The 16,611-nt window shown below is 33.2% G+C and overlaps 1 protein-coding gene across 9 annotated transcripts in view; it reads right to left on the reverse strand.

Annotated features, from left to right (window-relative positions):
• The window catches only part of Nhe2 (Na[+]/H[+] hydrogen exchanger 2), a 38,747-nt gene extending 22,438 nt beyond the window's left edge, over nucleotides 1-16,309 (reverse strand). For 2 of the 9 annotated variants that reach the window (XR_015294231.1, XM_086914527.1), the window contains exons 1-7: nucleotides 14,143-16,307; nucleotides 13,770-13,868; nucleotides 12,352-13,675; nucleotides 8,575-8,838; nucleotides 4,691-4,887; nucleotides 3,799-4,055; nucleotides 164-381 (exon numbers count right to left, since the gene is read on the reverse strand). Coding sequence is in view for 8 of the 9 variants with exons in the window: in XM_086914527.1 (XP_086770653.1) it covers nucleotides 164-381; nucleotides 3,799-4,055; nucleotides 4,691-4,887; nucleotides 8,575-8,838; nucleotides 12,352-12,811 (1,396 nt within the window). In the remaining variant the exon portion in view is untranslated. Of the gene's footprint in view, nucleotides 1-163; nucleotides 382-3,798; nucleotides 4,056-4,690; nucleotides 4,888-8,574; nucleotides 8,839-12,351 lie in introns of all 9 variants that reach the window. The other 7 variants (XM_086914525.1, XM_086914522.1, XM_086914528.1 and 4 more) reach the window with 5 other exon arrangements.
• Between the last annotated feature and the right edge of the window lie 302 nt (nucleotides 16,310-16,611).

The raw sequence follows: 16,611 nt of genomic DNA on the forward strand, positions 1-16,611 counted from the left end.
CATTAACAAGACCTATCCCTCTTAATCCAGTTTCGTATCGTCCAGTTTGACGCGTCGATTGGACACACGTGAAACCGATTACTGTCACGGATTCTTTGTATGACAATGTGCGCGACAATTGATGATTCCACACCCTCAACCTTGAGGGGGCTGGCATACTCACCGACGATGCGATAGATCGAGCAGAAGACGATGGTCATGACGACGAACCACGTGTTCCAATCGTGGTGGTTGTTCACGGTCGCCACCCCGAGGAACATAAATATGATGGTTTCCGAGCTGCTCGACAGCATTTTCATCGTGTATTTGACCGTGGTGTGCGACTTGTGCGATATATTCGCCTCCACGTAATTCTTCATGGTGATGCCGCAGAAGGTGATCCTGTGACAAAGGAGAGGTCACGGTTAATCGATGGGGGGAGAGGTGGACGACACAAAGGGGACGAATATGGCGCGAGGGTGGTATTCGAGGCTACAGAGTTCGTGTATCGATCGTAGTCAGTACGTTTCGTAAACGTCGCTGAAATTAATTCGAACGTACGATCCGAGGGTTTACGAAATCGGTGGCTAGAGGCGTCTATTCGATTTACGATATGGATGCGACTGTTGTACACATATGTACTGGAAATTTGTGCGTACATTTGTCTGACTGGAGACTACTATTTGGATCCAGGTTTAGATCCATCCATGATTCACTTGTTAATGTGTGGCGAGAGGAAATTTGATAGGGATTTAATCTCTTGAGGGAAATTGGCGTATATAGTGTCTAGTCAGTCGTGAAAATCTTCGTACGTCTTACATTATCTTGCAAGGAAATTTACGTAAGTCTGATTTAATTAAATTTTGTGTGTAAAATTTGATTGTGGATGTAATGAATTAAATTTAGAGTAATTTTTGTTATTAAATGATGGAATCAACTCTCATCTTCGTTCTTGTGGTTCGAGTTAATATGAATTAATGAAAATATGGACATTAAATAGATATAATTTGCGAACTCTTATGAGTAAGATTAGGATTATTATTGTTAAATGTTGTTATTAGAGAAAGATGAAATAAAGAATAGAATAAAATTTAGTTTTTAGTTTTTTAAAATTTACATCGAGCTCTCTACTTTCGTTAATATATAAAATACAATCTTTTAAAATAGAGTTCATTAATTTATTTCATAAGAACGTATATAATATACACGTAAATCTTAATAAAGATATGAAAATGTAGTCAAATTTTGAACAGTTTCTAAAATAACTAAGTACGAACTCCAAGTAGAGTAGGGATAAAATGTGAAACGTGACTTGAGTTAAACATCTTCATCATAACAAAAATATCTTACATTCATATCTTTTAATATTTATTCTAATTTTCGATCCTTCTAGAAATAATAAGAGATAATTGAATTCTTTTCGATTTTGTATCGTATATTTCTGAATTAATATTCTCAAAAATTTCTGATGAAATTAATTCCAAAATTTCCACACACTTCTAAAGATATTAATATTTGAAAATCATTCATTTGATTCAGTCTGAATTTGCGAAATTATTCGAGCATATTATTAAATTTATATTATTAAAATTTTATTTAGGATTATATTTCATTTTTTGGATGTTAGTCTCATTTCTTCATCAATCGAATTTTCTTCAATTTTTTTTTTTCAAGAATTTGTCTATTCTTTATTTGACAATGTATCTTCTTAAAAAAAAAATTTACTTTTATATTTATTTTCCAAATTTTCCTTAATCTCGTTATAGAACAGTAACTCAATTTTTCGCATTATAAAAGTATCGCGTTTTACTGCGTTCTACTTTACTTTTAAGAGCAACTGTAAACACATGTATAAAGTATAAATTAAAAGTACAATATCTTCCATTTAACGATCGATATCTCTTCGTTGTCCAAATATTGCACATATCTTAAGCTCTTAAAACAAATAAATCATCCGTTCCGCTATAATTACATCACACTCATCCTTCCCTCTCTTTATTTAAAATCCTTTTGTTCGTCAATCGAACACATGGCACTGTTTAATCGTATAAAAAAAAAATCACGATAGCCGAGCAAGAAGCAGCGATTACGGGTTAAGCATATTTGAACAGTTATTACACAGGGCGTACTTTGCATCGGGATCGATCATCGCTACCAACTTCCCCAGGAAACGTGTAAATAATAGACTTAACGAGAATCGTGCTGCTATCGTAAGGCTTTCGAACATTTATAACGACGATCTGTTACTTTCCTTCCTCTCTTGCTCCTTCTTTTTTTTTCTTCTTTTTAATAAAGACTCAGCCTTGGGCGAGTTATCGAGTAAATCGACGATCACGAAAAGAGTGGGGCTTCCCTTTAACCTTTTTCTTCTTTCCACGACACGGTTCAAGGATTTGATAATGAAAAAAAAGAAAAAAAAAAGAAAAAAGAAAAAAGAAGAAGAAGAAAGAAAAAGGAAAAAGGAAAAAAATATGAGGAAAAAACTTTGAAGTTTCGTTTCGTCGTTTAAAGAACGGTTTCAGGGGATTGATTAAAAGTGTATCGATGAATCGTCTCGCCCTTGGATGACGAGGTAATATGGCGAGGTTTCATCGAATATGCTATATATATGTAACGATTCGCGTGAGAGCTGGGAGGTCCTTTTTGGAATTTATTGCCGGCCGAGAGCGTGTCGAGAGAAGTGAATTGGCACACTCGTGTTGCACATTTCTAGGTCGCGGTGGCCACGTGCAGGGCATTTTCGGTTTATCGATGTAAACAAGGGAAATTTGCATATGTTACAGAGTTGTTTCGTTGATGAACTGGTTTTCTGGAGTTTTGTGTTTTATTACCTGTACGAGATTGACCGCACAATTAACTTTCACTGGTATAAGTTTACCAGTTATTGCTTCGAGATATATTATTATTTTTGTTTGTTATTTAAATCACATGGGAATATTGAGAAAGTTTCTATTTTAATATAAAAATAACTACTTATTAGATTCTTTCTTAATTGTATTTAATAGTTATTACGAAAGTATACTTGTTTGTTGTTCGTGTAGTTTTCTCTAAATAATTTGCACCAAAGTGTCATCAAAGTTTCCAAACAATACTAATTACAAGCTTTTATTACAAAAAATATTTAAATATGAAGTTGGAAATTTGTAAATTGAATGAGAGAAATTCTTCGAAAAAATTTATAATCATTATTTTTAAAAATTAAAATATGGAAATGGAAATAATTCAATCTAAAAATCTTCTCAATTAACTGAAATAAAATTTCAGTTTTATAAATATTTCCTTATTCCTTTAAACAATCTGTTTTGATTTCCAACCCTCTTTTGTAATATTCAAATATATCGTGATTTTCTCTTTGCTGCTTTCCCTACTTTTGAATTAATTAACAAGAGAATCATCCCCTTGTAAAATAAGAATTTTAAAATAATGTACATGTATAATTTAGAGTCTTAATTTAATTTTCTCGAGTCTAAAACTTTCGAAATTCAAAACTATCATTTTTCTCTCTTCTTTTTCTTTTTTCTAAGAAACATTATTTAAAAAATTTTAATCTCTAGAATTCAAAGAGATTTTCTAATCAACCAACTATTAATAACAATCATCCTTTTGATAGAATTAAAAATTTCCATTTGAATTTCGAAAGTTTCCAATCAGAAAAACAATGATTCCCACTTTGCAAACTCCTTTAAAACTCACAAGTTTCACACATTAGAAACCACACCCTTAAAAACCCATTCAAAGTCACAATATACCAATTATCGAATGATCATTGAACTTAGAGAATCTCTAAAGCATTCACCAGAAGAGGATCAATTTACTCACGCCAATATGCTGGACATATGAAAGATCTCGGCGTTCAGGTAGGCCAGGTAGGCCATGACGAATATGAAGATGGGCTCGATCACGCGAACCTGATGGGTGAACCTTGTAACGAAACCGGTACCAAAGCCCCATATCACCCCTATTATCGTGCCACCGATCGCCACCACGAAGAACGAAGCCAATCCCGAAAGCACGTCCGTATAAAGTATTTCCGCCGGCCCTATCTCGTTGTAAGCCTCGAACATATGGTACAGCACCTGTGTGTCATTAAACAACCGTAACTTATTAAGCTGTTCCAATGAGATTAAGAGATTTCGCGAAGTTAATTAGAAATTCTTCTGACTGCAATGGGATCGTGGAGATGTGTCTCACGGACAAGGAAATCGTACAATTTGATGTAATATAATAATCGTTATTGGCAGATCGAAGATTATCTAATTTGGACTGAGATTTGAATTCGTTCTAATAATAATTTCAACTTTATTATTCGTCGAATAATTTGATTAGAACTCATGCTCTGTATCATTTTCTGTATATATTTAAGCGTATAATTATTTATTCCAATATGGAGGGATAAATGGGGCACTTTCGATTCTATGAATCCATTTATTTTGGGTTAATTTTAAGCGAACTGTAAATATAAATGATCGAACGACAGAATGATTCAATCGAAATTAATCGAGCGTTAAGAGAAACATCGTTTAGGATATTAATATTTTTAACAAGTATTTTTGTTCATTTCTTTAATTACGATATTTTTAAAAAAATATTTCTTCTATCTTTCTTTTTTTCCAATCTCTTTTTTGAATAATCACTGAACTATATTTAAAAAAAGTCTAGAGTTTCCTAGAACGCATTAAGAGGGCTTAAATCGCGCATAAGCAATACTTACCACGGTGACAGCGTCGTTCAATAAGCTCTCCCCAAAGACAACGATGTACAAGATTTCGTTCACGTGGATTTCTTCGAAGACAGCTAACACGGCGACAGGATCAACTGCGCTGATCAACGCGGAGAACAGGAACATTTGCAGAAGTGGTGTTTCGAATCCGAAAAGACCACTCTTACCCAACACCCACAACGAAGCACCTATGAACAATTTAAAACAATACTTATGAGTAAGAAAAAAAGAAAGAAAAATATAAAAATTTTTATTTAATCAACATTTACCCGTTCAATATTTAACTTAATTGAAATTAAATGCGATTAAATGCGATTGAAATACAGTTATTGAAAATTTAGAAACTGTTCATTAAAAGATCAAAACGCAAGTTGTTGGATTTTCAATAATTTGGTTAAATATTTCATTCGTAAGCTCGTTTAACCGCTTTAAATTATGAATGTTAAGTACTTTATAGATTATTCCATTAATTTTCGATAAAATTGGATTTGAGCCAATAACAGATGTTCACATGTTTGCGTTTTAAATATATTTATTTTTTTTTTTTTTGAAAAAAATTGTTTAATGGACATATTATTCCCTCTTTTTAAACGGGATTAAAATTGTAGAGAACACGATAATTCCGAACAGGAAGAGATATTCGTTCAACGTATTATAATGCACAAAGAATAATTGTATCGTATAATTGTTGTCGAACAACAAGTTGATACAAAAAGTTATTTCAAACTTTTAACAGTTCATTCGTTAATTGTTTAAAAGTTTATTACGTTTAACAATGTTTCTCATTATAATAGAGTTTATAATATTGAATACTTTTTTTTAATACCATTATTATACACATTATACACATTCATTATTCGAAGTTACTGGGTTATCTCTATTTGAAACGACTTCGATCAAATAACTTGATTTGTACGAATTCAAACTTGAATTAAAACTTGTATTTAGTTCACTTCAATTCGCTAATCTATTGAATTCGAAGAACTTGATTAATCTAAACGAAACTTTATTATTAACAAGACTACCAATATTCATCAAACTTAAAATCGAAATTTTTATTTTAATTATTTATCGTTTGACCGAGTCTTTTTTTCTTCTTCTTTAATTTATATTTTAATTTTCACAGACTAGAAATATTATATATGTTGTACATTTACGTACATACTTCGTATACTGTCGTGTTATATTATCGTTATATCTTCATATTATTTTTGACATGTAAGAGGGCGTGCAATCTACTATCTTTTCTAAAAGTAGCGATCATTAATGACAAAAACTAAAACACAATTTACTAGCAAAATGTTACGAGACGATCACAAAAATAGAATAAAATTTTATTCTTATAAACTAGTTCTTTTTTGATTATTAAAATAGTTACAAAGATATGTTTCTATTTCGATTCTCATATCAGTTATATTTATACTTTTTCGATTTGATTCAGTGGTTTATTTCCAATTTTCTCCTTGATTGGTTTCTTCTTGTCTATCGGTAACAGAAAATGAACAATGAATTCTGTAACGATGAATACGATATGATATATAGTATAATTATTCTAATTTATAATAAACTATATTCTCATTTCTATTCTTAATCCACCAATGATTTTAATTCCTCGATAATTAAAACCATCTATTTTATCTTTGACGAAGTTTCAGCGAACGAATGATGAAATAAATTCCATAATGATTTATATTTTAATTTATAATAAAACGTATTAAACGTGAGTGTTACTTCTTTTTTTATATTAAATATTTTCACATCATATTCTTAACCTATCAATCATCCTTCTTCTATTCCACTCATGAATCATATCTGGCTCTATATAATATAACAAATTCTAAACAAGAAGTCCACGTATCGATTTCATTGAATCGATGAATCAATAAATCGACAGAATAAAAATCGTCACTATAAAATATTTCGATGATTAATTCACCGATAATAATAATATCGTAAGAGATCTTACCAACTACGTGGAGTCTTTAATTATCGCGGACATCATCGTCCTCTCGTGTAAGAGAAATGTTTCGTAACGATGAAGCGCCGTTTCGTGAACGACACGTGCCACAAACAGAAATTGCGTGGGCAGTTCGACGTCCGTTTTCACTCTCGATACAGATCTAGATGTGGGACTCTTTGTATATTGGGTGATTACGAAACACCGACCGACTAAACTTTGCGAAGATATTGACGTACGAAAGTGATCGACTTAAGTAACTTCAAATATAGAAAATAATCGGATATTGAGTCGAACCACGAGTATCGTGTGCATTGCGAATTTTTCTATATAATCTATTACGTTAGATATGATTTATGATGGAAAGGTGGTTGAATTTAAATAAAAAATTAAGATTTACGTTTAATTACGTTGAATTTTCAATATAAATTTGATTTTTTAAATTTATAAATTCTTATTAAGAAGTCTTCTTTTTATTTTTATTGTGAAAATCATGATAGATGAATATATGTTTAATATTATACAACATATGTAAAATATGTATTAAATGAAGTGATGATTGCATTTTTTTATTAATTGTGATTTAACTCCTTGATATTAATATGTTTAAACTTTGAAATAACAAATGATTAGCCAAATATAGCCTAAAATTTCCTATGCAATTTTCCTGAAGGGGATTCAAGAAGATTGTAAATTAAAAAAAAATGAGTATAAACAAATATGTGTATTCGTGTAAGATGCGTACACGCATAATTGATTGAAAGTGAGAATTATTTTATCAAGTTTTTATTTTATTCTGAAGAGACAGCTAACAAATAATAATAATAATAATAATAATACGAAAAAATATATTTTATTTGCGAAATAAATGGAATTAAATTTTAAAATATTCTATCGAATTTGATACTGGAAAGATTTATCGAATTGCATGATTTAATTGCCTCGAAACTACTTTTATAATATCAAATGCATTTTAAATAAATTTTTGATCTGGATAAAAAGAGCGTAGATATAAAAGAATTTGTTACTACTGATTTCCCTATTTTGTTAAAATTCCCGTAAATCATTCAGATGACGTGAAAATACACGATGCTGTTAGTGAAGTGTTGACAGACTTTACCATTTAATCAAGAACGAATGTTTTATTCCATTACGAGAACTAATTAGCTCTGTAAAGTGCACTCGCGCGATTCTATCGCATCAAAAGCTGCTTATGTTCGAGAAAGAAGTGTTCCTGGACCAGCATCAATAATCTCACGAGCAATTTTCAGAATCACTCTTCATCATGCATTTCTACGAAAGTAACACAAAGGAAAGAAAAGCTAAATAAAGTAAAAGTTGCAAAAGTATCCAAAAGGGAGATATTATTATGAAGCTAAATACAAAGTAAAGAAAATGAGAAAATTTACATTTTCAACGAGACTTCTTTTAAAAAAAAAGTCTAACTACTACTTTTTAAAAGAGCAATTTATCTCGATTTATATTCGAAAAGAACATTCGCATCCATGATCTTTTTAACTCATCCACTCGTTTTTTCAAAGAGGAGATTAAAAATAAAAAAAAAAAAAGATCAATCCAACTAAAATTATTATTCCTAGAAGGAAAAAAAATTAAAAAAAAGAGAGGATTTATTCTTGCATTCGTTACCTGATAATTAACATTGAATCATTGATGAACCAATTCAGGTGAGGTTACTCAATTTTAGAATAGATTATTTTAATTTTCAAATATAAAAGATGAACGAGAATGAAAGAAATTATGGAGCAAAAATAAAATTTATATTTCTAATTTTCCATCAAAAATAATTCCTCCTCTTATGATCATAAATTATTAAAATAAAACACATTCCATTTCTCGTCAATATTGAAATAAAATCATGCATACACATTCAAGGTGTGTACAATCCATTTTTACCAACCTATCGACAACGTGTTAAATATAGTCCCAACGACGGCGAACAGAAGTATCGTTCCCAGATGGTCGAAGAACAGTCGGTTCGGCATGAAGTATCCAGCATCCAGAATAATGGGAGGCAGCATGTAGAGGAAGAACGTGTCGGGGGTGAGAGGCGACACGTGGACACTGCTCGCCTGGAACAGTAGGACACCAACCACGACGCCGACAACGATCAGCAAACAGGATTCCGGAAAGATCTTGCTGAGCTTCGGCGTCATGTGGAAGCCTGTAAACGCATACTATCGTGATTTAACACTCGTTCAGCGGTCGTATGTAAAATGGAAAGAAAGGAAAAAACGGGAAACCCTTTTGGTGGTTGGGCATAGTGGTAGGATGCAAACAATGGTTCTGTTATTAACCCTCGTTTGGAGAACAGCGAGGCTCGAGCTACTTTTTAAACCGCCTGTTGCGGGGAAATTGGTTTCCTTGTCTCTGGTTTTTGGTGCACCCCTTTTTCGATGGTTTGGGAAAGTGGAAATTTCGTTGGATGGTGCTGGGTGTGGTTGCAAATATTTGTTATATTGCTGTATTGCATCTGTTATTATTTATACCGTGGAGAGTTAAATTTGAAATTTGATTTCAAATCGATCGAAGTTTCAACGTATAAAATAATTAGAGATATTAATTTAATAGAAATAAGTGAGCATAGATGTGTTATTGTGTTATGAAAATATGAATATTCAATCGTGTTATGGCTACCGCGAATCTATGCGAATGTTTATATACATTATATATCAAATTTATTCTCTTGATTTATGAGGTATATGTATTATTATTATTCATTGTATGCAGAACTAATTTGAAATTTAATTTCATTCGATTAAAGTTTTATTGAAATTATATTTCTCACATATTGAAAATGTTAATTCAATACGAATATTTCTACATAGATCCATTGTTGATTGCGAAAATATGAAAATTCATTCAAGTTATGAATAGCTTTGAAAAGTAAAGCTTGTTGAAATATAAACTAGTATAAACTAGTTGGATGAAATTTTAAATATAGCCAGTAAAAGATTAAGAAATGCTTGTATTAAACTAGTCAATTTCAAAAGTCAAATTAATCAATTTCTTTTTTTAAGGATATATGATTTATAGGATTAAGTGATTAATTTATAAATGGCTCAAATTTTGAAGATCGTATAAGTCTATTTTAAATTTACCTGTATTAATAATTATTAAACTGATAAATATTCAATGAGAAAAATTTTTAATCAAATCCATGCTATTTTGAAAAAATGAATATATTTATAATATATATAAATGAATTTTCTTTGCAATTGGGATATTGAATATTTTTATGATTTAATCAATTTATGACGTAATTAGTATTTGCAACGTTCGTTATTTGTATTATTCCATTATTCTATTATTTGTTTAAAATTTTTATAAAAAAAAACTAAAATGTATTTACATCACGAATTCGTTTGATATATGATTCAAAAAAAAATTTGCATTGGAAAATTAAATTGTTAATCAATAACTTGCATAATTGTAGTGCAAAGGATATTCGATTTTTCGTTATTTTTGTTGTTGTGTTTGGTTTGTTTCGTTTATTTAAATTTTCATATCAAGACCACACGAAAAAAGCACGATATATTTTATTGATTTTATTTTTGTCGATTTTCATTTTCGTATCCCATTTTAATTAAAAAAATTTAATACTTTAACCTTTTTAAAATTGAACTCTTTTCCATCTGTGAAAAGATGATCGTTTTCATTATTTATTAACTTTAAAAATGCATTATTTCTGAATCTCATTTCACTGAATTCATGTTAATAATAAAAAAATAAATTGTTTGACTAATAAATATTTGTAGTATATAATATTGCGTATACGCAACATCAAGCGTGAAAAGGTTAATATGACCTAGTTAGAAATGGGAACAACCTTTTAGGGTCAAAGATACAAGTCTTCAATAAATTAAGTCTAAACTTTTGAAGAAGATATATAATTAAAAACCATATAATTATTGCTATAACAAAGAATATATCTATATAATGTTAAAAATCAAATAAATACATGACAAATATTATTCTGATGATGAAATTGATTGATAGACTCTTCAATTTTTCATTTTTTATAAAAATTAAAGAAATGTGATACATATTTTTCTACTATAATATTTATTTTTGAATAACATTTTAAATTAAGCAATGAAAAAATGATATTTAAATGCATTTTTAAAGTGCATACATGATATCTTGCAGACATTATTGTCAAATACAAGGTAGAAATATTGGCTTTTATTCTTGCAAAATAAATAGAATCTATAAAAAGCCAGGTGATATGAGTATGGTAGTTCACGTGCACGTTGCAAACACGATCGATGCTATTGAGAAACAAGTAGAACCTCTGTTATTTGAATCTCCAGTTTGTGGATGTTCTATTAAGGTCTCTGAACAGTGTATTATCGATACTGTTGTATTATTCTCTCCTATTTCGCAATGGGAACGTTTTACACTGATTCGAAATATAGTAGAATGTAACATAATGTACCTCTATTTATAGAGTTTAATATGAATCTAATATCCAATAGTCATTTATGTAACCAGTGGTAACATTTAAGGAATTAATGTTTAATAAGTGGACAAACCATGAGACCTATTTAATAATAGGTTAAAATTATTCCAAATAATAGAAATGGATAAGTACTTTCTATAAATTATTTGTCGAAAAGAGAAAAATAAAAAAATATTTAAATAATTTATAGGATTTATTCGGATTAAATTTATTTGCATTCGTTTGAATTTTTCAAACAATAGAAAACAAGCTACGATTTTATCATTATTTTATAAATATACGAATAAACATATAGAGAAATGTATATTCGAACAAATCGGATTAAAATTCGGTCGTACATTTCCATTTCGATAATTTTCAATATTTTCTGCAATTTTGTTTCATGTTTTTATAGAAAATTATCTACTATCAACTATATATCAATGTTTCGAAAATTATAGAGAATCAAGTTTATTTCAAGCAAACAATGAAATCTATCTTCTATCTTCTAACTATTCTCTTTCATAAAATATTTATTTAAATATCAATTAATTTAGAAATTTATTTTTCAAATATATCTATTATCTTTCATAAATTTCAATATTATAGAATAAAAAAAAGATCTATATCGTTGATGGAAAACAATAATGAAAGCTAAATCGTAAATCAAATATTATCTTTTATCTTCCGTTTAATAAAATTTCAATATTGTCATAAATAAAAGAGAAGAAAATCCACGTTGTTCCAAGCAAACGATCTCATTTCTTTTAATTACTAGCTTTCACAAAACATCAATCTCAATTATTTATCACTTTTTAATTATACCGTATTCACGAGTCTCAATATTATCGCAAGGAATAAAAGAAAATCCATATCAGGCAATAATGAAACCTCAATTGTAAATTAAATATTATTCTATCTTCCATCCAACAAATCTCAATATTGCCACAAGGAATGAAAAAGAAGCTAGTGCAACCAAACAGCAATAATTTTTCTATCCTTCGAGTATCATCTCTTAGAATATATTTACCAAATCTCCATATTATATAAAAAAAATAAAACGTCAAATATTATTCGCAAATCAAATTCAACTCTTTCGAACGATCTCTCGATCCAAAGTTAAAATCCATAAAAGATCATCGATCCTCTCACGCTATCAACTATCCAACAAGATCAACAAACAACCATCAGAGCCTCTGAACCAGAACCAGAAGTTCCAAGTTCAAGATTCCATACCTATTTTCGCGATGCTGGCAAAGAAGATCCATATTCCAATGACAAACGGTGTCTCCACACGATGAAACTCCACGGACATGATCTTGTACTCCGGCTTGTGTTTCTCGACCTTCTCGACAGCATGAGACGATAGAAGTTCGATCGAGTTCGCCCCTTTTTCTTGTCCAGAGGAGAGACTTCGAAAAGAGACATCATCCGGGAGGGAGCCATCGATAGGGCCCATTGGTCCAAAGCTTTTGCCTGGATACGGTTCCCTGAGATCCCTGGGGAACTCGTGGTCGTCGACGATAGGTCCATGCATCGCATAATCGTTGATGGGTATCCGCCTGTCCGGTTGCAGATGATCGGGCACAGATTCGTAAAATTTGACCAAGCCTGTCTGCCCGCCTGTTGGCCAACCAGCGACGAGTAGGATGAGCACAAACGCGATCATCGTCGAGGTGACAGCACGTGTAGCCATGACGACGTGACACGCCGACTGTGGTGCTGATCGCGGGGACCGCGCTGCTCGTTCGCGCTCGTCCACCGATGCTGAGTCACCCTCAGTACCATCAGAAGAGACCTCCAACCACGAGGAACCTACACCTTGAAAGGCTCCCGCTGTTCAAAGAGTCAGCACCCTCCTGCACTCGAGCTCACCCTTCAACTCCCCTTGGCGCACGACTCGCGACACGATCGTTCGCAAGAGAGACTTCTACGAGTTATTCAACGTCGAAAATTATTATTATTATTATTATATAATTTGACTAATATTGATCGTTTAAGAGGTTGAGTTTGTATTGTATCACACGTGGAAGACGATCGTTTCACTAACCGACAATACGGTTTGTCTATTTTACACTTTTTGTTCAATCAAGAGTTCGAGGTTAAGACGAGCCAATGTTTATTGCTTGTACGGCAGGCATTTTACGGCTCTTGGACTAGCCGGTCTGTTTTTTGTCACTGATTTAATCATAACAAGAGTGGAGACGGAGAAAATACACACACGATTCGCGATAGGAACTACGAGTTTTTGTTTGAACAGTATATATACAGTTTCGAGATTCTTCCTCTTCTGAAATCGAGATTATAACGTTGGATTTGGATTTGTTAAGCCCGGAATATTTCGCGTATATATCGATTCCACGAGACACAGCTGGGATCCTGGTGGCGAGAAGCAGCTAAGTTTCCATCCTTGTCTCGATCGTGTCGGCCCGACTGTTTCTATATTTGTATCCTCGCTGACCTTTTACGACAGCCACGAGTTCTCTAGCCAATTTTCCAGTCGTGATGTCAACGAACCCTTCGATACGCTTGGTGGGAGCAAGAGAGAGTGGGAGGTGACCTGGACGACGGGCAAAATCGAAATCCATATTAGTTCCAGAGAGAAAAAAGGGGTGAGAGGTATCCACGATTGGCGTATTTGTTTTGCTACTCACCCACGTTCGACGCTGTTTCTCTCTCGCGAGCGTGCTCTCTACGCGCCGTTTATTGGCCGGTTATCGACGACAGAGAGTTTCCTCGTCGTCGGTACGCAGCTGCAACACAGACCAACAGGGATCAGTCTTTCGTACAACTTTTATCTTACATTGTAATAACTCAACCAACTCGCGTTTACGTTCCTCTGGATGGCCTCGCGATTACGATCGATCACCCGCCCAGATTCGACTAAACTCTTCCCTCTTAAACGCTCCTCCAACGATTTTTATATACACCTTTGCTCAACCACAACCGATCCACTCTAAATCTCTCATTCAGGCCAACCCAGTTGAACGAAAAACACTCTCCAACAAGACATGGAACTACACGAACGTGGTATTCACGGATCAGAAAGGGAGGCAGCGGGTCAATCGCTGGTCCAGACCTTCTCCTTCTTCACGCTGGCACCTGACGATACACCACCCTGCTGTCCCCTTCAGGATTGTTCGGCGAGGACGCTGGTTGACACAGGGCGGATACGACGCAGCGGCGGCCGGCCAGATACATCGTGGTGTCGTTAAAATGGAAGGTTTCCTCGTTCCCAGGTTTCAGCGGTGCGCTTCGATCGACCGTCACGGCAGCACTGCGCGAGCAGTGATCGTGGGGCCGCGCGCCGGCTCTCGAGAGAGCTTACGTCCACGTCGTGCACACGATCAACACCATTGCGACGAATGAGACACCAGCGGCTAAGGGCAGCCACGAACGTTGCCAAAAACGTGCGTGTAGCTGGCGACGAGGCCACCCTCGACGTCGCTACTGATACCCGATGGACGTGTGTGCACCCCTTCCTTCTCTAACTCTCGTCGCCTCGGCATAGCCCCTTCTCGCTCCCTCCATCGCCTCTCGAACTCCTTCTCTCGCTCCCTCCACCGTCTTCTATCGCCTTCTCTCTCTCTCTCTCTCTCTCTCCTTTGCCTTTCGTCGAAGCGCCTCCAGCCAGCTGATCGTTGCGGAACCCGCGCAGGCGTCGCGACGCTTCGATATAGAGACGTCGCTGCTGGGTGTGCTTTGCACGCCGCCTCGACGCGAAACGTTTTGTTGTCCGCTCTCGAGATCCGGCCACGCACCAATGTTGCGTGCGAAAAGGGGGATTACTGGAATTCTGCGTGACACGGAATGATCGATAATCAGGGATGGATGAAGGGTGTATGGATAAAGGGATAGACGGAACGGGATATTGAATTGCAGCGGCGGGTTTGCAGCTTTGTTTGCAGATGGCGGGAATTGGAGAAGCGGATGGAGGGATTGGAGATCGTGCTTTGCTTTGCTTCCGCGCGGATTTGTTTCTCGACGACGTTAAAATGTGGTGTCTGATCTCTGAATTCATGAGATTTGAAACTGGATATTGCACGAGAGTGATAATTTTGATTTTAGAGAGGTTTTACGTTTCACGTTTTTTTTTTTTTTTTTTTTTTTTCTATGATTGGAATCACGCGCGGCCAAGATTAACGATTATTGATCCGTGTTTGAGTTTGTGTGCAGTGTTCGATCTGTACCTCATTTTGGTATTAATTCAAAATTAATGCCGCAGATATCAATCTCCGCATAGATAGGAATATTGATCGAAGAGTTAAGTGGTTTAAAATTGTTGATCGTGCGACGAAATACACTTTACACTTTCGACTGTTTTTCATCCCTTTAATTATAACAAATTGAGCAAATTTTATTTGGAATACAGATAACAATTTCGAATAACGAATTATTTCAATTATTTTATTCAGTCTCTTTTTTTTTTAGTAATAAGAAAAATAAATTTATATTTAAATTTCACTCGAGTAAAATAATCTTATAATATGAAGAATAATAAAATCAGAAACTATATAAAAGAAAAATATGATTATTTAATTAATCATCATTAAAGTATCTTTAATTTAAACAAGTATCTAAAATTAACAAAATTTTACATTATCTCTGATATTAATTTTAGGCGATTCAAGCGAGAAATGCTGTATTTATCGATGCAATTGGATTACAAGCTGTTATGGGATGTTTCCACGTGTAGTTGTATATAGATAGATATAGGTCAGCTATGTAAACCAACATCACGAAATCCGATCGAAATCCGATCTTTGGAGGAGAGAACGTACATGTAGATTTCCACGCTTTTGTTTTTATTCCTGCGATTTTTTTTTTTTTTTGCGACATGCTTTGCAGGGGAAATTCTCTCAAGAATATTTAATGAAATGCATCGCGTTTCGCCCCCAATGAGAATCGGGCACGAAACAGTAAGTCTATAGGGAATTGCACGATTCAAAGGGTCACTTTAATGTTCCTTTCGATTACATTAAGCAGAGAACAGTCTTTGTTTCTTCATGTTTCGCGTTGCGCATCTTCATTTTTTAGTATTGCTGCAGATTAAATTTCAAAGTAGGTCACTGGGATAAATTTATATTTAATTTTATCTCGTGGCAAGTAGATATTTTTAGACGTTTAAATATAAAAAAAATATTTAATGAACGAAATTAAAATATCAATGTACGATATATCATACGAATGATACGATGAATATATTAATAATAATTTCATCAATTGCGCCAAATATTCAATTAAAAATTTTTATCTAGGATATTTAATTAATTGATATGTTAATAATACATCTGTACATATTTCGAAATATTACGTAGAATTAAATTTTCAATAAAGGAAAACACGAAATTGATCTTTATTTTTTCGTATTGAAATATTATTTAGAATTAAAAAATATAACTCCATGCCAAAATTAAAATTTTTTAGAATAACAATTCTAAAATATTTTTAATATTGAATCTATCATGCTCCTATATTAAAATATCATTATTCAAC

This window comes from Apis florea, unplaced genomic scaffold (assembly GCF_048593485.1).
Source record: "Apis florea isolate Af1SG1 unplaced genomic scaffold, ASM4859348v1 contig_3683_pilon, whole genome shotgun sequence".
NCBI lineage: Eukaryota > Metazoa > Arthropoda > Insecta > Hymenoptera > Apidae > Apis > Apis florea.